Source organism: Anser anser (assembly GCF_964211835.1).
Source record: "Anser anser genome assembly, chromosome: 2".
NCBI lineage: Eukaryota > Metazoa > Chordata > Aves > Anseriformes > Anatidae > Anser > Anser anser.
The window spans coordinates 8,349,623-8,371,381 of NC_139721.1; the positions used below are offsets into that span (position 1 = coordinate 8,349,623).

At 38.4% G+C, this 21,759-nt stretch overlaps 2 protein-coding genes across 3 annotated transcripts in view; one reads left to right on the top strand and one right to left on the bottom strand.

Annotated features, from left to right (window-relative positions):
• The window catches only part of TG (thyroglobulin), a 165,930-nt gene that overhangs the window by 35,749 nt on the left and 108,422 nt on the right, over nt 1–21,759 (bottom strand). The gene's annotated exons all lie outside the window — the stretch shown is intronic.
• SLA (Src like adaptor) lies at nt 607–20,826 on the top strand. The gene is made up of 8 exons (XM_083824741.1): nt 607–763; nt 5,958–6,051; nt 11,747–11,846; nt 14,805–14,891; nt 16,257–16,360; nt 17,049–17,180; nt 18,559–18,691; nt 19,573–20,826. The coding sequence occupies exons 2-8, from the start codon at nt 5,991–5,993 to the stop codon at nt 19,790–19,792; spliced, it is 837 nt and encodes a 278-aa protein (XP_083680867.1). The 5' UTR covers nt 607–763; nt 5,958–5,990; the 3' UTR covers nt 19,793–20,826.

Below are 21,759 nucleotides of genomic sequence, written 5' to 3' on the forward strand. Positions count from 1 at the left end.
CAGATTCATATCTTGGTTTCCCCACCTCAGACACTGAGATGAGAGAGGTCCTGGGGCTCCTGCTTCGCTTTATACAACACTGATGTGAAGGTATGCTTCACAGAGAGGCTTTTAATCCATGTTCTTCCATTGCTGATATTGAGCTTCAATTACGTGCAGACAGAGGTGTTTCAGGGTGCAGAGTAAAGAATAAAGCAAACCTTGGATTCCCATTCAGGCTCAATAAGAGTGAGAGACAAACTTTTTTGCCTCTTCCTGTCTGTCTGGGAAAAAGAATAATAATAATTTTAAAAAAAATAGCAAAGCTACATAAAACAAAACAGTTGGGGACTGAACACGACTGGATAAATAAACTTTGGAAAAGAGAAAGAGAGAAAGAAAAAATCCCTTTCTGTGTAAGTAAGGTAAAGCAGGTTATTTTGCTCATATATGTATATATTTATATCTGATTAAACCAGTCCTGACGCAATATGCTGAAAACCTCCCTGTTTTCCTCAGCCCATGGCGTCTCGAGTAGTGACTTGCAACAGGAACCTCATCTGTTGCAAACACTTTGAGCCTTCCTTATTTCTCAGAGAGGAAGTATGTGGCCTGTTTGGCAAATGCTGCTCTACATGACAGCGTGAACTTCACAACACACTCATTCGCCCGGCTGCTCCTCGCCTTGATCAGCTAAACCTTGCTGGCAGCGTGAGAGCAGTATTATGACTACGGCTTTTTTGAGAAATACTGCAACCTGGAATATCATGCCCAGCATTTAAAGGTAATCATTACTCTGATACATTTTAGATTATCTGCATACAGGACCAAATCTTCCAATGTTTATTTATGTAGAAGAGAGCTTTATTTCCGTAATAATGACAGCATTCAGAGCATGGATTTCAAGTACCATCTAAGGTAGAAAAAGAAAAGCCTGCCTTGATCCTTTTTACAAGGACTGGTACTAAGCATAGAAGGCAAAATAAGTATTTCTACTGAAAGCTGGCATTAAGAGAGATGCATAGGACCTTCTGCTGAAGCAAACTGCAGCTCTCTATAACACAAAACATGAGAAACGTCTCAGACAGATTAATGGGCTTTTTATTCGAAGTGTTAAAAGTTTGCATAATGTGGTATTTGTGTTGTTTCACAGTACTCAGATTTTGCATGTTTCTGTGACTTACCTTGATTGCAACGTTACCTTGCTCTTTCTAAGTGCAAAGATACAAGTGCCTCAAAGCTGAAAGGATACTCATTTTGATTAATGACAAATTAAGGGAAATTCACCAAAAATACAATTTACTAAATCAAAACTGATTTTTTTTCCCCAAAATGAGAAATGACAGGCTGTTGGTGTTTAAATGTTAAAGCTAAATGGGATTCAGATATTACCTGTGAACATTACTGAGAACTAAATTCTAAGACCTTGAAGGTATAGATGTCATTGTCAGGTAGCAAAAATAAAATCAGGTATAACACCTCAGGAATGATAAATTTCCTCATTTTACTGGGCTGCAGTATTCTTTGTAGGATGGCTTTGCTCAGGTGCTTTTTTTGTCTTTTTATTTCTTGTTATTTATGTTTCTTCAATATTTACTAATTTTCAGTCATTTGAAATGAAACTTTGACAAAGTTCATACAAAGCAATGGAATTTCCTCTATGCCATGATATGTAAGCGCTCCAGAACCACATTTTCTCACAGAACAGATTCTGAGAGAGGAAATTATTGTTACGTGCACTGCTTGCAGGAACGGAAGGTGTAAATTGTACCACAGGTTTTGAGACACATGGTTTAGGTCAATGAGATTCCAGTCTCAAAAGGTGATGGGATCATATTTGCCGATAGCTCTACCCCTGACAAATAGGACACAAAGCAGGATTGGGGCTGTAGATTTTTCCTCACCCTCCTTTTTTTGGTAGCAAAAATAAAGCAGTAAAGACAACTTAGTCGCAGTAGTTGTGGGTTTGCAAACAGTTATGGCAGCAGCAACCTGATTCCATTAAACATCATATGTGCAAAAGGGCCAAAGCTGGAGAGATTGCAAATGTGGTCTTAATGGTTAAAATCAAGTTTCCACACAAGCCTGAGGAGGTGGCCTGTGAGCGGGCAAAGCTACCCTTACACCTACAGGTAGAACTGGGCTTGGTGTGCAGCCCAGCTGCTGCACTCCTCTGTGCAACGCCTGCGGTTTCTAAGACAAGAAATCTATCACCTCTCCTTAGTTCTTCCCAAACAGCCATCATCAGACGGTTTTCTTAGGGTCTGGCATAATTATCTGTTTGTACAAGAGAGGATGCAACCTCTACTTGTATGCCAAACCCTGTGAACCCAGCAGGTTTAAGTGAGATGCAGTCCCTGGAACAGACTCTCCATTTCAAAAGAATATCATCTATAAAACTGCCATTGTTCTTCTATTTACTGAAATGATTAAAAATGGGCTCAACCGCAAGATGCTCTACAGTTTCCTGTAAGTCTATTTTTGCAGAGTATCTCAAAATTTGAGAAAACCACCATACAGTTTATCATATAACGATATAATGAATTTGGATTGTGTTGTCAATACTCACCACAAGCACAAGATACTTAAATGATCGAGATCTATCACGTACTTAACAGTCACATGCAGTGTTGCTTTAGAAATATGTAGGACACTAATTCATACACTGTTACCCTAAAAACAGTGATATGAAATTGTCAGCAGGCAAGTAGAAACAACCTTCCCATCTGCCCCACTTCAAACAAAACTTCCCATTTCTTCCATTTCGATTCCACTTTCTAATGTCTCAGAGTTGAGCCATACCTCAGGGTATTCATTCCACCACCTTTGACTGGATAATAAGCACTTTTACTCTGCCCAAATATATAATGCCAAGTGTCCTTGGTAGGAAAACTAAGTTTGACATGTCATTTTCCTTTTAATCACTTCGGATTAGCAAATCAACAGCAGCAGTCACAGCTTTCTATTTGATTTTTTAAAAATATTATTATCGAATACTTCTGCCTTGAGTCTAGAGAACATCTTAAAGTTTCTGCCACCTTCAAGATTTTATGCTGCCACCAATGGTAACTAGTGACAGTGAAACTTGGCATGGAAAATGTTGTGAGGCACAGTCTGTCACGCTAGTGACATCAGAGTCCAAAATGCCATTGCTCTTCACTATTACTGTAAGCACCTTATAACATTTTTGTTTTCCGTAAGTCAGATTCTTCCATCTCTAACATAACAGCACTGAGCTGCGTGCTGCTTCATCTTGTTGACTTCAGAGGTCCTTTGAGGGGAGCAAGATCATATAAAGCAACGATTCCTACAACAGAAGTGAGCAGTTTAGTTTTGGGTGTACTCTTCAAAAATACGAAGTAGGCACATGTTTTTGTCCCAGACTTCTAGTCCTTCTGGACTAGACAGCAAGCAGTTTAATTCCCAGCAGCATATCAGCAAACCTTCAAAAGCATATCAGGTATTTTTAAAGTAACATTTAGAGTTTAGGCACCTAAATACTGCCTAGGAAATGAAGGTGCCTTGCTCAAATGTGCCATGCTTTTAGGAAGTTGGTAAGTACAAGGTAAATTTTTCAGAATTCTTTCCATCATGTACAAATGCTCCATCTCACTTTCCAACGTGACTCAGGCACCTTTGAAAATGGTATCCACTGGATCTTAAGAGCATGAAAAAAGCTCTTGAAAGCACTCTCTCACAAGCCTGATCACTAGTAGGATGCCTTGCTCTTCTGGCCCTCAAATACCAGGAGATCCAGAATAAATGGGCACACAGAGGTAGGACTGCATTAATTTTACTTGTGTGTGGTTTTGTGACACAAAATTCAAGTACTCTTCTCATCTAGATAACAGTTGCATGTGTTAAAATTCTAATCAGGCATAAGATATCCATGCTGCCATGCTTGGCACCTATCTGGAATTGCACAAGCCTTTGGTAACCGTGGCTTAGCATCAGTTTAGCTAGAGCTGAACTGCCCTTTTAAGTACTGCAAAAATATGGTTACTACAGCACAGATCTCAGTGAAGGTTATCTGTCCAGGTATTTATCCCACTTCTCTGGCTGAGCTTTTCATCCCTGCTGAGCTCTCTATTGTTATGCCCAGGAAATTTTGCTGGCTAATTTGAAGATGCATCATGAATGTCTATAAAACCATTCTATGATTATATCTGTAGCTACTGTACTGGCTACACTATTTCTGTCTGCACTTGTTATTTTTAATGGTATATAACTGAGGGAAATGTTGAAGAAATTAAAATTAGGTCTTGTAGAAAAGATATTCAGAGTTAGTTTGGGAAATTATAAGCCTGCAGGTAGACAAAGGTTGCCAAAATGAACTCTGGGTTTAGCTTTCAAAAGTCAGGTGTATTTAAATGGAGAATAAATAATTTAGTGTTTTCTACCAAGGGAGACCTTTTATTATTTATCCAAATACTTTATTTAAATTTTAGGTTACTCTTGTAATATTATTATTCAGCTTCTAGATTTCCTATATCAAGCAATGGAAGAGATTTTTATTCTTGTGAAAACACATTTCAGTCATGGTACAGCTTTATCCTACAGATGTGTCACAAGCTAGTACCTGAATGCATGCAGTGAAAAGGAGAATTTGCCATTTGGTCAGTGAAATAGAGACTTTTAGCAAAGAAACTTTGGGAACAGAACTAAAAAGCTTGAAAACCGTATGAGGCAGAGTCAAACTGTGCGCTACCATCTGTTTTAGCGCTGATCTACTTGCATTTGATAAGAGGCAAATTATTTTTCTTTAGAACGGTATTTTATTCTATAAGGCATCTCCCTAAAATCGCACTAAGATATGAAATATGTATTGTACTAAGAAATATACTCAATTCTGCTAATCTTATTCCAAAAGACAATTAATGATAAAGTACCATTGTTTTCAGCAGTACTCCTTCTCAAGTTAGACACCGCTGTAACACTGCCAGGCTCTCGCCTGTCGTAAGCAAAGAAAGACATCCCAAAGGCAGCAATCATCTTTGAAACATCTATGCTAAAAGAGATGTAAAGATACAGATTGCACCTGAGTTTAGTAGAAATGCACAGGATGCTGCCAGATCTCCTGTTATCATTTTCATGGGGCAAATAAAAGAATCTTTAAAAAAATCATTAGTTATTAGCTAGTGGTGTTGACTTATTTTGTTTTAAATTACAATTTTGAATAGATACAGCTTATTTGCCTCTTCAAATACTCAATACCATATGACAACTTCCAATCCAAAGGCTATTTCTGTCTGTTCTTGGACAGGGAGAATTAGGACAGGCAGAGGAGAATGAACTCTCCCTGGCACTAATTAGTTTCATGACTGTCTGATGCTGCATTTCTTGTACATCCACCCAGACTTTGAAAGACACAATTTTGAAGAATTTGCACCACTCGCTTGACGCAGGGGTGTTTTGAGATCAAACACTTTGAGGCAATGTGTTACTTTTAAGAAGGAAAAAAAAAAAAAAAAGGAAAAAAGGAGGGTGGGGGGGGAAACATTGCCCACATCTGCTGAGATCACAACTGCATCAGAAGAAAACCACTGAGCAACATTGTTACTGCTCGGCAATAAAGCAACACAGTAGCCAGGACTGAAAAACAGATACGTCAATCTAATTAATTTCTTTGTACCTTAAGAGCTCCAAATGTTGTAAAGAACATTTTGTATCTGAAGTGACTGTACAAGCATGGCTTTGCTGTGACTTCCTATTGTGCTGAGGTACTGGTAATGGAAACTTTTACTACACTGCGTTCTTCTGAGCAACTTCCCTAGCTGTGGTTTTCTGCTATTCCCCTGATAAAAGCACCAAAGTGGTGAGAGTTTAGCAAATATGTAAAACTCTCGCATGAACTTGACACAAGAGTTCTCAAAAACAAAACCGTATAACATCGGAGACACCAAAACTGGGTCATTTCTTATGTGTTGGCACAGCAGGTGTTATTCTGAAGTTTAATTTCAATGTCTCCTTTGATTTAGTTCTGAAAAGCTTTGACAGAAGTACAGAGCACAATGGGAAATACTATGAAAACGACGAGAGCCTCCGCGGAAACAAATGTGGCGAGCCAAACAGGTAAGCACTCATTTAATTTCTTTCAAGAGAAAAAAGATGTTCAAAATATATGGTACAAGCATCTGTATGTCTTCCTTCATCAGCCTGACATAGAAAAAAACAAGTGCATAACTTTGCTTTGGGAGAAGGAGGGCATCCTGTAGACAGTGTTTGTTTTTACGTATATTCCAGCGCATTTTCTAAACACTTTAAGTAAAAAAGTAAAATATGTTAAAACTATTATTTGCTGGTGCACCTTGAAAGATGTTCCTTCTGATTCAGAAAAAAGTGACATGCTTTGGAAACAGACAAACTTCCATGTGATATTTTATACATTTTTTCTTGAATTTTGGTTTTGCTTTTTTTTTTTTTTTTTTTTTTTAAGGTTAAAAGCCTTAATAATGTCATAATTGCACTGAACCTGAAATCTTAGACAGTTGTATTAAAATTAGCGTGCAGCCAAATTTCCATGTCACTATGTTTATAAATAAAGGTTAAGGGAAATTATGCATTTCACAGGCCAAGCTTGCAAAGGGGCATCTAAAACACTTGCCCCATGCATCCACACATGAAAAAAAAAAAAAAATCATGTTGTACAGCCTCCTGTGGGCTGGCAGAGATCATGTGTGTGAGTGGGAAAGCAAGAGAGTTTCATTGATCTTTTACTCCCAAACAGCAAGTGAGTAGGTGGAGAGTAAGCACAGCCTAAGATATCATACCTCAATTTGCCAGAGAGGTGGTACAAGAGCTGCAATAAATTACTCCCCAGAGGCATGGAAGAGAACAAAGTTTTGTCTTTTTTTTTTTTTCTTTTTTTTTTCCTTCTATTTTTTTTTAAGTGACAGGAGGAAGGTGTTAATCAAAATCTGGGGGTTCTCCATTAGGGATGCTCCAGTTGTGCTGCCTGGTTTTGTAAGGATAGAGAATCAGGCTGGTTTCATCACTGCATGAAGGAAATCCATCCCTGCTTCTAGCATTGCCAAGAACTAGCTGACACAGGCAGCTGTATAGCCCTAGGTGCTAATAAAGCATAGACGAAGCACCGATAATGACATAAAACATGAACCGCCCATTTATTAATTATGTAGAGAACCTATGCTGATGTTCCCAACAACTGCCGTCAGAAATACCACAAGCATCAAAACAGAGATAGACACCCACTCAGAGCGGAACCTTGTGGATGATGAATAGGGGTATGAGGGCTTGTTGGCATGGCCGAGACCTGAAGTTTGTATTGCTCCTGTACGTGGTGAAAGTCATGATTTAGCAGGGCTAAAGCCAGCTGCTTCCCTTCCAATTATATAAATAAAACCTGTCTCTAAAAGGTAACTCAGTAAATGTTGATTGTGCAGTGATCTCAATGGGAAATTACCCACACAGGAATTAAGAGCTCGATCTACTTGTGCTCTCCTACACGTCTAGCACTTGTAGAGATTTGCTTTGTCAGATCTCACCCGACCTTTAGCTGCCTGCCGCTTGGGGAGGGAGCACGTCTCCAGTACCAGTGACACCTGCCCAGGCCACACAATGTCTCAGACACTCTCACCCAGCTGAAATTGCACTGGATACCTATGCTTAATCAACCAAAGACAGGATTAGATGCCTGCATAGGTCTTGTGATCTCTTAGTCTGGATCAGGCCAGTATCTTTCATAATGGTTTAAATGTTGTAATTGAAGTCAGGCATAGAAGTATTGGTACTGTCATCCAAATCCAATGGAAACAGATTTTTGAAACAAAACACAGTACTAAAAGCATCTATTGTGGTTAATCCAATGAGTTTGTATCTATTTGTCTCCCTGAGCAGACCCAACTCCAAATCTTATCACCAAACACTGAAGGTTTCCCTTAGGTCAAAACCAGACACCTTTGCTTTAAGAGAGGTGGAGGATCCAATCCACAGACTTAGAACAGCAGCCCAAGCAGTTATTGGGAAAAGCAGGCTTGTTTCAACAGGAGGGAATTAAATGAAGGACTGAAACAGAGGGGAAAAGAAAAGAAAGAATACAACAGAAAGGAAGAGAAAAGCAGATAACTGGAATTGACCTGCAGTGCTAATGTACTTGTCAGACCCCTGTAAGTCCCTCGTGCCACCTGAGAGCTGCACTGGAGGCATAACCTTCTGCTTTTCTCACCTGCAACACACCAGTCTTGGTCATGGAAAAAAGGAAAAATGCGTAACATGCATTTCCCCAGGAGGTATTTGGACTCCAAATACGACTGCAATGCATCTGAAAGCACACTGTGTGGGCATCCCTGACATAACTGAGGTACAGACACCAGGGTAGTTGCAGCAGCAAGGCGTCATCAGGGGTTGCGAGCTCACCCCCTCATTTTTCCTCCCTTGGGACCCTGAATCAGGGGTTAATCCTTTTCTCAGCTGCATACGGCTGCACCTGCATAACTCTCAGTTCCCGAGCTGGCTGGTTTTGAACTAATTTGGGTACACGCCAATGCTACCCTGCAGCCACACCTTGTGGTTGCTGCAGCACAGGCAACCACCCAGACACACATGAGTGCCCTCTTTTACCCTCTCTGGGATTCGCCATGCCATAAATCACAGCGTTCACACTGTGGGACTATGCAGGGACCTGGGTTTGGATGCACTGCCTGTGCTCTCCCTCCTCTCTAAAAGTGATTTGTAGCCCATTCACAGCTGGCCTCTGAATGAGTAATTTGGGGCACGCAGTATTCAGTCTCACACCTTTGTAAGACATCTAGTAATGCAGGTATCTAAAACTACTGAGTATTTCATACTCATCTTTTACTGCTCAAAAAAAAGAAAAAAAAAGAAAAAAGAAAAGAAAAAGAAAACTGATTCAGTGGAAATGATGGTACTTCGATCTTTCCATTCTAACTTTTATGTTGTTCCATTTTACCTGTAACATACACACTCAAACTGTGGAGGAGAGGTTGTGTTAGAAAAAAACTCAGTCAATTCTTTTTTCCTTTGCAAGTTAAAAGTGTGGGGAGCTCATCAGACCAAATCTATTAGATCGGTGAAATTTAGATGTGGAGAAAGAGGGTAATTTGTCTAGTCCCTGCTTTGAGGCTTTTGTCTTTGAAAGAAGCTCGTATGGGTTTTGTGAAACGTTGTCGAGTGCAGTGGGGTATTTCACATGACCAAAAAACCCAGTGAGGTTTGATTTAAATACCAATTAAAATGAGGGCTTGTTTGTGGAGTGGAACACGAAAGGTTTTGGTTAGTACGTTTACTCTAATATAAGTACACACATTTTAAGAGGCAGGGTTTGTATGGATGCTGCAGCCAACACTATGATTAATTCCTTCCTTTTCAGAACTACAAATTAACATGCAAAATTGAAAGAAAAACAGATATAAAGATGAAAGCGTAAGCAAAATCGTGCAGATCTTCCTAGGGTAGAGAAAAAGTCACGTACCCCCCAGTGCGTAACGAAATGCAAACCACCACATACACAAGGAAGAAGGGCAGAAAAAGCACTTGTTTTCCACACTTTCAATATGGAAACAAAGCATTTATAAATAAATAGCATAAGTTTTGTTTGTTTGTTTAAAAAAAAAATCTAAAGGCATTTTCATTAAGTTAAAAAACTGACATTGAATTGAACAAGTCTCTAACAATCTGCAATGAAAAATTAGATGATGGCATTTATCCTCACTCTGCAGGTCTTACAATGTACCTTCTGGCATTTATGTCTTATAGTCCTGGGAAAACAAACCACTGTCTTGAAAAACATTCAGCACCAATACTTAGGTACCATAAGCCTCAGGTATTACCATGCAGTTTCATAGACAGAGAAGATGTTTAAGTGTGCATAACAGGAAAGCAATTAAAGACACATTTAGCAAAGGATTTCTTCATGATAGCTGAACTAGTTACAAACTGAGTTACAGTAGACTAAGCACATCAGTTAGCTGATTAATAGAGGTACTGGACTAGTTCTCTTCACCTCAGTGATGCTAATCAACTAAGAAAAACATGGTAATAGTAATACTAAACACACTGACAAACTAATCCATGTCTACTCTAGACTCTACGCATCCGTCTATCTATAAGGATGCTTACTAACTGTATCATGAGACTACTTCCATGGACAACAGCCATCAAGACTAAACAAGCTTACAGTCATTTGGAATATGTGTTAAATCATCTACTACATTGTATAACACTGGTCCCTACTTCATAACAATGAAAAACTACTCAAAATTAACTGAGAATATATTACTTTTTACTACTTTTAAACCACAGATGTAGAATATTTTCCTTATCACATATTCTCACTATCACTACTGTAAGGATAGCTGGAAGTGTTAAAATTCTCATTTTGAAAATGTTTATTCTCTGAAGCCTTGAGTGTTTCCTTCAGCCTTTAATTATTATCATTATGAGTTACTTGTAAGGTCCTAGGACACGGATGCTGAAAGCACAGAGCCAGTCTCAGACTTAGTTCTAGATGTTCTTCCTAGGTTTCACTTAAAAAAAAAAAAAAAAAAAAAAAGACTTCCTTAAAAAAGACAAGTTAATGAAGTACCTATATTAAATGAGTAAATTAACAAGATATAAATGTGTATCTATATCCCTGAGAAATTTCTTTATCTGCTCCCTTTAATTCATTCCTATTTTTGCACATGTTGAACTGCTCAGAGTGGGCAAAGACAGAGAGCTGTCCACCTCTGAAAACATACTGCTAGATGGCATTACTAAGGCATGGGAAGCTGATCCTGCTCGTGGCAGAAGAAAAGCTTTGTCTCCCCATGTGCTGGTAGAGGGATGTATTTATTGCTCACCTCCAGCGATAAATGTAGGCAGTACATTACACGAACCCTCTTGCTAGGAGGGCTAAGAGCTCAAAGCACACAGCATCACACATTTCTGAATCTCCCACCTGTCAGCATTTCCTGGGTACCACAGGCTCCTGCTGGATGAGGAGCTCTTGAACATTTGATAGTCCCAGTTGTGCCCATTGCCCAAAGTGTACTTCCCATCCCTCAGGATCCCAAGGGGCTCGGCTCATGTCCTATAGTGTTGTGTGGACCAGAGTCATCCCAAATGATGTAAAAGGCCTTCTTATCTCTTTACTGACCTCAGTTCTGCAAATTGCAGTTATACAATGATTAGTTATAAATATACATTTTCTCTCTCATTAATGGAAATGAGCATCAAGTGGCACCTCTAGAACAGTTTCCATACAAGGAGGGAGAATAAAGATCTGTCTGTTCATTAAACTGATGGCAAATGGGCAATAATAGCCATGCTCTCACTGACCTTAATTTGAAATAATTTCATACCTTCAAAAACTACCAGAAGTGAATTGAAAAATTCAACATACATCTTCCTTTCCTTAAAAGAAAGCATGGATCAAAATTGTAGCTGGTGGTGTTTAGAGACAGGGACATTAATCAAACTAGGTTTCTTCCTGATACTATAAATACTTCCTCATTTTGATAGTTTCAGACTGAATATGTCCTTTAAATATGGTAATTACTAGAAAAAGTGGTCTAAAATTATGTAGTTATAATTAGCCAAATGCCCTTTTTAAATTTCTAATATCTTCATATTCTTCTCCAAAGTTATAGGCTCATCTTTAGCTCTCTATGTTTACTAAGTGACATTTCAGAGTGAGATTTTTTTCCCATGTTACTTTCTATAAAATACAACATACAAAATGAAAAATCTATTTCTGTTTCAGAACTCTATCATCGTTGTAAGTGACATTTTCTTCCTTCTTCAACAGGTCAGGAGAGTGATTTCCTTGCTGTCCTCTATGACTATCCCTCAGCAGACATAAGCCAACCGATATTTCATGTCGGAGAAAAACTGCGTGTGCTATCAGAGTAAGTTGATCCATTTTTTTCAAATTAGGTTTTATTACAATTGATGCAAAGCTATGTTTTATGTAGCTGACCCAAAGCGGATACAGTTCAGCAAAACAGAGTTCAAAATCTGCAACAAAGAATGCTTAGCCATAGTGTAAATTTTCCTAGAGTCTAAAGATCTGGGATTTTAGATTTTTCTTAGATACTTGGATTCTTCTGAAATGTCTTCTCAAGCTGGATTCCTTAAAATAGGAATCAAAGCAGAATTCTGCTTTCAAAAATGATTTTGAGCAAATAACCTCACATTAGTGGGAAACAGAGTAAGAAAAAATAGTTTGAATCAAGTAGAAAAGGAAAATGGTTCTGAATTTCTTCACATCAAGTCTCTCTCTCTTACCATTTTTAATCTAATAGTTCCTTCATGATTAGGCCCTTGAATTTCACTCTACATTTGAGACACCTCTAACAAAAATAAAATCATATATATATATACACACATTAATTCAATCTGCATTTTCTTAATGGGAATAAATAAATAAATAAATGGTTTCCCAGCTGGTTCTACTAAAAAAAAAAAAAAATCCCAAAAGGAAGTAGGCTTAAGAACACTAGCTTAGACTGACCTTATGTACAGTGTAAATATTGCCACACACAAGAATAAGCACAAGTTGAAAAATGGAAGGCAGTGGCCCTGGTATTCTTTTATACATAACTTGTATAAGCACACAGTGACCTCCTAGGAGTCACTCAGCCCCACAGCCCCTGTTTTTACAGCTTAAGAAGAAATGAGAGATTTCAGTTTTGCAGCTGGCAAAGCAGATGGATTCAATGGGAAACCGAAGGCATTCATAGCAGAGAAATCCTCTGAGGATTTCTAAACTCACAGCAAACGTCTCTGGGGAGGTCAGAACATCAAAAGGCTGGAGGACAGAAGTACTCAAGAGAAGTGTCACAGATGCTTCATGAATTCTTAGTCTTCTCCAGACCACTGTGACCTCCTATGGCCTTTGTCAGCAACAAGATACAGAGCTATACGGACTCGGAGTGGCTGAAGTTATGTTCTGCTGACATGCTGCTTTTCCTAAACCTGGAGATCACAAGGCTCACGCAATACCACCAGTAGATTTTATTTTGCTGATGAGAGCTTCCCTAAATCCGGGGTGTTCTGTTATGGTAATTTCTAGCCAATTAAACCTTGCTTATGCTTGTGTAACATTTAAGACACAGTACAATTGCCTTACCTTGGAAATCCCAGCTTAAGGCCTCACTCCCAATTTTCATCAGCTGTGGCCCCTCATAACACCACAGAACTACATCTAATCATGTCGATGTGAATGACACATGCCGCATATCATACGCATACATGTGGTGTATAGTATGACCTGCTGGACATACAGCTTCTAAAAGAACTAGCTATTTGCAGCTGCAGTTTTTATCGTGTTTGTGTGTGGTGCAGCCATCCTGAACTTCTCCTGGTAGCAAACAAAGGCCAAAGTAAGCCTTGATGGCAGTTTTCCTCTTCCTGATTTTGACCAGCTTGTGCACGGAAGAAAAGATGCTTCAATGCTCAATGCAAAGCACAGTGTCCTAGTGAAGGGCCAGTGCTAACGGGAACTATTTGCATACAGGCTCTTGCTGTACATAAGCTGTGGTGTAATTTTTCTCCCAAGTCATTCAAAGAAGCAAAATACAGTGGAAGAGAAGAGCACCATGTCAATACCAGATGTACAACTGGATTTAGTTTGCACTAGTTGGACCAGCTATCCTCCAGTGATATGCCCCAATCTACATAATTTCTGTGGCTTCTGCCCCAGGAGCCACTCTGGGACTTTTAATAATCACAAGGACTTTACAGCATTAGTAGTATTACAATTTGTAAGAAGGTGGATGCTGAGTCTCTCAGATTTTTTGTTCTTCCAGTTCTTGGTTCTGTCTGGGAGAGTTGTGTGAAAAACAAACAAACAAACAAACAAAAAAAACCTAAACTTCTCATGGGTTATTTCAAGTCAGCTAGAAAGCTGCAAACAAAGCTTGCATGGCCTGAAATTTCCAGCTCAGTCTTCTCCTTTTTCCTCAGCACATACATTCTTGACCACAGAGCCAGCCACTATAAGCCAGGAAGTTTAATTTAAGTGTTTTCAACTCAGCTACCTTGACCTAATATAACTGAGCACTGGGTCTGCTGTGTGGGAATTCTTTGGGAGTATTTACATGAACTGCCACAAAATGAGTATTTAAACACTACTATTGGATTCAAACCCTTAAAGAAAAAGGTGGAGAAAAAGCCATCAATTATTGTAACCGATCATTGCTATAATACCCTTTCATTAGTCACTAGAGCTCTGCAACATCCCTGTGAAAATTGTTACCCTGCCCTCCCAAGGGACTCAAAAGCAAAAGCCAGTACTCAACTCAGCAAGAACCTAAGACAGATCGATGAAAAAAACATAGCTGGTCGCCTACTTTCAGCTATAAGGTCTTTTTTATTGGAGCTTGGTCAGCAACTGAATGAAAAGGGAAAGAAATTCATGAAGTAGTTAGATTAAAAACTTGTTTGCAGGCAGAGTTCATTTGCTGATACTACAGGAAGAACTACAGGGTCGTCTAGACACAGCATACTCGGCCATAATCTGAATGTCTTGGATACGAAAGAAGTCTAGCTGTGGGAAGACAGAGCACAGCATGGTTTAACCACTGAGTATTTACCCTTCTTTTAACTACAGAAAAAATATTTTATTACTTACGCAATTGAAATAGAACAAAAGCAGCTTATTTCTGTGTCCAAATTTAATCCTAATGTAGGATTAGAAGTGGAACTACTCTAAATGAAAGAAACTCAGGTCCATTTCTGAATATGTAGATTCAAGAACACAGACAGAAGGCTACAACCTAGCCTGTATGTCTTACCTCATTTCTAAAATGAGGACAAGTTCTGAAAGTACATCTGAAAATATCTGTTCTCTTGCTTTGACACAGTGAAGGAGGTTGGTGGAGAGTCCATTCCCTTACAACAGGTCGAGAAAACTATATTCCAGGAAAATATGTAGCAAAGGTTTATCACGGGTAAGTAAATGCATTTCTTGTAGCCTTTCAACACTACTTTTGTGCATGTACTACACTGATTAGTCCTATTCAGTGTCATAGCAAAAACAATGTCAAGAGTGACTAGGCTGAAATTTTATTGATAGCCTAATATAATTTCCCACATCTCAGTTCCCATGAAAACTGACATCAAATTAATATCTAGGTTTAGAATATATGAAAATGAAAATCCTAGTTTTGAATAACTGGAAAGATCAAAAAGACATATAATGTCATATAAGATACTCAAAATATTTCTGTTGTGTGGACTGGTCTTTAATTTTAAGGCCATGGATAAAGAAATTCCGTTTACAAAGAACCTTTAATATTGACAAAGAGTATAATTCTAAGCCACAGATGCTTATTAAAAAAAAAAAAAAAAGGAAAAAAAAAAAAAGACCAATAACCTTTCAAGAACATAAACTCTCACACAGGAAGAGCTAGGACTGGTTCAAAGGTTTCATGTTGCCCTAGACACCAGTCCAGAAAAAAAGCATTAAAGCATACACTTAAAGCTTTTCTGGAAAAGGGTTTTAATAGCTGTTTAATTTTAAGCATATGAACTGTGAACTTCACTGGAATTTATACGTGTTTAATTTTTAATATATTCTATATCCTCTTGGAATAGAGATGCTTTCCAAATTTTGGGGCACAGATATGGTTATGGAAAAATACTGTCTGAAGTTTCCCCAAGACCAGATCAAACAAAACAAAAGAACAATTTTATTTTAAAGTACTAATAACTCCTACACCAGCATGGCAAGCTCAGCTACATCATTACTCACTAGCTGTGGCAAAATACAGTGGTGCTCCAAGTTATGAAGTAAAATCAGTAGGACTAATGCCACTTCCCTTTATCCAGAAAGCCAATTAATTTAGAAGATTGGACTGAACCCTAACATAAGCTGAATAATTGTATTTTATTCGTTGTATATAGATATATAAAATACAATTAATACAATACAATAGAAGTTGCTTAAATGAAAAAGGGGGATTGAACTAAAGTATCTCTAATGCCACAGATATGCCATCAACATACCATACAGGTATGTCCCTACCAATCTAAAGACATCTTGAAAAGTTTCCTTTCCCCTAGTAAGTCCAAACCTTATTTGTTCTTGTCATAGTCTCACAAAAGTTGTTCAAACTCAGCACATGAAAAAGGAGAGCAATATTTTCTCCATAAACTGAGGAAATATGCCTGGACATAGTTGAGAGAAAACTACAGAAAGCACAGGGTTATTTTTGCAGTCACTTTCCTGGCTAATGCTGCACTTTCACGGCCACATGCTGCTCTCTGCTTCACTTGTGCCCAAATTTCATAATTTGTGTTTTCCTGCTTCACAGATGGTTATTTGAAGGGCTGGGAAGAGAAAAAGCAGAGGAACTTCTACAGCTTCCCAACACCAAGGTTGGCTCCTTCATGATCAGAGAGAGTGAAACAAGGAAAGGTGAGAAATATTTTTCCCCTTGATCTCAGGCATTAATAGTTTTATAACCTTTAATTCTATCCCTCTCCCGCTCCACATGGATCGCCTCAAATCCTGAAAAATGCATGTTATGAGAAGGCAACGGCACCCAGTGCAGCATGACAATCTTTCACCAGTCACCTATGGCACAAATGGTGCCGTAAGCCGGGTTGATGGCCGTGGAAAGTTCCACAGGCACCAGCACAAACAAGACACAGTTGTTTAAACATTGTTATTTACTTTGGTTGCATGCAAAGTTTATTAAGCAGTGGGACTTTTCAAATGGAGGAAAAGTCACAGTTTTGCCTTGGTCTGCAAAAAATTGGCTGAAGAAGCCATAAAATACACACAAATCAGAGACTATGTAAACAGGTAGCTCTTTCACGTACATTTCAAAAATTACGTCTAATATTATCAGGGCTGCTTTCAATCCATTCTCCACCCAGCCTGTATTTGTTCTTATGACTGCCCCAGCCCAGGAGCAGGACCTTGCATTTTGCCTTGTTATATCTCACAATGTTCAGTTAGGATGGCCTCTCTGTTTTTTCAGAATTTTGTAGGACCTTTTGAATTGTTGTACCACATCTGAAAGATACATTGGTTATGGTCACCAATCTCCATGCAGAATTAGGACCCTACTTCGTTGTAATTAGTTCTCTTGTTTCTCTAGGATTATATTCCCTGTCAGTGCGGCACAGGGAAGTGAAACATTACAGGATCTTCCGCCTCCCAAACAACTGGTATTACATCTCTCCACGGCAAACCTTTCAGTGCCTTGAAGACCTCGTGAATCACTACTCAGGTAAAACTACTACTACTGCAACTGCAGAATAAATATATTTTCCACTAGCAACTTTAAAACTATATATTAAAGGTCCAGAACATGAAGTTTTCCTTATGCCAAAGACTTGCAGCTACTACCATAGAAAAAGCTTAAATCTAGATCCAGCTATCATTTATACCAATATCAGTCTGGTGGATGCCACCTGTTTTAATGACTATTTTCCAGATTTATGGCAATCTAACCTGTGTCAGAGATGCATTGGCAAACAACACAATTAAGTGGCTGCAGTTATCATACATTAATATGAGAAAATTCTAAGATGAAAGAGGAAGAACTGCAATAAATTAGTTGTATAAGAGTTACAAGAGAACAATAGGTTCTGTTTTAATTAGTAATGTGTACTCTGTAATTTAAAAAGTTTAAAGCCACAATATTTGCATGTTTCATGGGTAAGTGAAAAAGCACATTGGCCAAAGAATATGCTGATAAACTGGAAAAAAAAAAAAAAAAGCACCATACTCACTTGCAAAACGTGTAAAAGGAAATTTCAAGTCCAGTGATATAAAGTGAGGAGTAAAAATTGAAACAGGATAATATTTTTCTATACATTTTAGTTACCTGGCACTTTTCTTCATTTAGAAAGAAGTAAACAATCAAACCCTATGATTCTCGAAGAAAAACACTTAACAATTTACATTTTTACTTGAGTTATATCTATAAGAGCAGACACAGTGAAATTCAGCTCTCCTCCTTCCCTCACCACCAGCTGATGCAGAATCTCACCCTGAAACCTGAAATAAGGCTAAGACATCTAAAATATCAGCAGTTGCCATAACATTCTCTACTTGGGCAGAAGAACATATGTAATTTTCCTAGTGGGGCAAGGAGGAGAGAATATAGAGACGAAATACAGATGAAAGCAATCTGAATGCAACGTGAACATGCAAACTTTGATTCATTTCATAGCTATGTTCCACAGCAAAGTAGGTACACATACAATCCAATCTGAGTGGTTGTATCTTGCATCTATTTTGTACTGTGTTTGCATGACTGTGATGGTGGGAAGCAAAAGCAGAACTGACTAATTACTCAAGAAACTTGGTTTTAAGTCCCTGCTCTGTCAAAAACTTCCTTCTAGATTTTTGGCCAGTCACTTAATCTTTCTGTGTCTCAGTTCCTCACTCATACTGTGGGAAGTATATCCCTTGTTAAATTAAAAGGCAAAGGTATGAGGAAGAGAAGAAGTTAAGCCTGTGTTATAGTGTCCTTGCTGAGAATACAACTTTTATTGACTACTACTACTGTGTCCAAAACTTGAGCATGCACCAGGGAAGTAAAACAACAAAGAGAGCAACAAGCAACGATTAACTTTACGTGTATCCATTTTCCTGTTCAGAAGTTGCTGATGGCCTCTGCTGTGTCCTTACAACACCCTGTCTTACCCAGTGCACTAACAACAACAGCGTAATGAATCCAGTTCCTCCTGTGGTCATGCGGAATAAAAACTTCAACTGGAGAAGCATTCACAGGTACCACAAGGAACACTGCCATAAACAACTAATTCTTTTTCCAGCCTTGTATGTACTAGCACTTACAACACAGGAGAAACAGCCATTTGCTTCTCCTAAGGCCAGTTTCAAATATTCCAAGTTGCTGATAGCATATGAACCCATGAGAACTGCATGTCCAACTCTCTGATAATCTTAGTGCTCTACCTTTTGAAAGTACAGTTAACATTAACTAATTTCTCCTATCCAGACATTAGTATGGCTGCATATGCAGTCCCACTGGGATTCTTGAGTACTCTCCACTACAGGGGCAGGAGTAAGAGACAGGACATAATCCACCACTAAAGGCATACAAGCCCCTGTAATCAGAAATTTTTCCACCTTGTTCACCTGGTGGCCATACACAAAGCAGCACAATTGTAATGAACGTTTTGTCACATCTTTCCTGTTGCCTCTCATTTCACACACATCCCAAATGAAGGTTCATGAGATTTTTTGTCTTGACTGCAACTAGAGAAAATAGGTCAGGTTTCAGAAGCTGGTGAAATAACCACTTCCAGAAACAAAAGCACCTCTTACTTCTGAAGTGTAAACTTCCATCCATTACCCTTCATTCACAAAGCATTTTCATTTGCATACAAATGCAAGAAAATTTTCTGCAGTATTGAGGCCTTTTTTCCTACAAATTAAGAATTATATACGTGTTATTTTCCTTTCAGCAGCTCAAAGATAGTCAGATGCTACTGTTGTACTGTTTCAGAAAATCACTGAGACAGAAATGTCGGGTTACTTATGAGCCGGGAAATTTCTTATACAAAATTAACATTGTTTGGTTTAAAAATTGTTAGTATTAGGCTCCATTTAAGTAGCTGAAACAGTAATCAAACTTCATTCTTTTAAAGGCTGGAAATGACTGAAGATACTGAAAGCACACTGGCAGCAATAGATGATTCTTGTCTCAGCTATGGCCTGAGGGAAAGCATTGCTTCCTACCTCTCCTTGACAGGGGATGACAACTCTTCTTTTGTGAGTGCCAGAAAGAAGAAAGCCCAGTCTCTTATATACACGGGGAGCAAGCATAAGAGTGCCCTTCACTTGCCACCTACATACTACGAAGACTGAACCTAGGACAACCAGAGGGGTAAATGAAGACTGAGGGATTAAAAACAAACAACAATCAGAGCACCCTGTGGTCTTGCGGTCCTTCAGCAGCTGAGAGATGCAAGTGCACCAGCTGATGATCAAATGCTGATTAGGCTTCTGCATTTCATCTTCTGAACGTTAACCAGAGACCTCCTTAAGGGCACCGTCTTAGCTATGGCAAAGACACCTTAGCCATGCTAGGAGTGTGCCCAGCATGCCTGAAATAAGAACTTGCTCATGAGCAAGATAAACTGAGACAAACTGTAAGTCAAGAGTCAAGTGAGGCAGAGGACTTTTCAGTAAGGGTGATGCCCACCACTGTACAATGGTGACTGCATAGGAAAGGACTATCTACAGCTCAAGACCTTAATTTACGTCTTAGTCTGGTATTTTCCACAAGGCTAAACCATGTTTACAGAACCTACATACACTGAGAGAAAGAGCCTTTTTCTTCTCCATTTGTAATCATTCATTACTAGTGATACTGGGTTGGAAAGTCTCCAAGAAAATAACAAATTACTGGTATCCAAGGGACGCTTCATTACATTGACTCGATACATCATTTTTACGTATATGTGTATATGTCCGTCATTTTTACCTTATAGGAGAAAAATGTAAAGTTACTGAATCTCCAAGTGGCTTTTAATTCAACTGGTGGGAATGGCCTGCAGTATCACCAAAAGGTCACAAAATGAAAAACAGACTTAACTCACTGAGAAGAGCAGTTCCTGCTTAGCCCTGAGATGGGAGTACAGGCATATCCAAAAGCAGAATTTATCTGGTCATAGTCTAGAAGATATTCATCAAAGAATAAAGTGTATGTTTGGGTTTTTTTTTGTTTAAGTGAAAAGTAAAAGTTCTTAATATCATACCCACCTGCAAAGGTAGGCTTGCAAAAGTGTGACCTTTGAAAAGAGAACAAGACTTTAACCTGATCTCCTGAAGGCACCTCATATTTATGTATAATATTTATATTAATATCAGATTTTTAAATAATTAAACTAAGTGAGCAAATTAGAAACACTGGATGTTAAAGAGTTTTCTGAATTTGTTGTCTGAAGAGAGTTATGTGAAATAGTAATGACATTTCATCAAATTGCTTAAAGACTTCTTTAGGCAACTGGGTCGTTTAAAATCGTACAGATTAGAACATTTTTTTGTATATATGTACCCTTTGTTAAGTTAAAAAGAAGCACAATGCATGGCCCTTTGAACTTTATTTGTGATTGCTTTCTAAATCAAGTAATCACTCACACCTGGGGGTATAAGATGCTACAGTTTACATACCCGAGTGGAGATCTTTTCAATCCATTGCTCTGCTATACCTTTTTGCACAAATCTGAGTTTAGAGACATAGCCAATTGGGTATGTGTGTATATATTTTTATATATATATTTCTTCTGTAAATATCTTTCATCACAAATGTGTGCTCTACAGATCTTATAATAGATCATTTGCACTAGCAAGAGAGCAAGAGAAGTTCAGAGATCAAAATAGTTCACAGCCTATTTAAACATTTTTCAGAATTTAAAGGATGAATGTAATTTGGCTGATAAACCTCGAACAAAAGGTTTGAACACACAGCAAAATGAACTCAGGAACTCTAGATGTTTGTATATTCTCATTACTATTACTGATCATTAATCTGTTATTGTGGCAAGTGTATTTTAACCAGTGAAATGTATTTGGGGAGCATTACAGATTTCCAAGTCACAACTTGTATTTATTCATTAAAATAATATCTAGTAGCTACTTTGTCTTGCTTTTAGAAAATCAAAAACTGGGAAAAAACTATTACAAGCTCCCAGTCTTGCAATGATACAGCAAGAAGATATCTTGGATTCTTCTGTTGTGTTCTATCAAAGAGTCGATGTAACTGGGCAGCACTTTGAAAACACTTCAGTCTCCACTCAGTAGGAAGGGGATAAGATGTGTTCTGATGACAG

Bases quoted from the DNA above. Each gene is read 5' to 3' on its own strand.
- SLA (XM_083824741.1), top strand. From the start codon at position 5,991: ATGGGAAATACTATGAAAACGACGAGAGCCTCCGCGGAAACAAATGTG. The intron at 11,847-14,804 runs GTAAGTTGATCC...GCTTTGACACAG, and splicing joins AAACTGCGTGTGCTATCAGA to TGAAGGAGGTTGGTGGAGAG. The intron at 18,692-19,572 runs GTACCACAAGGA...ATTCTTTTAAAG, and splicing joins AACTGGAGAAGCATTCACAG to GCTGGAAATGACTGAAGATA.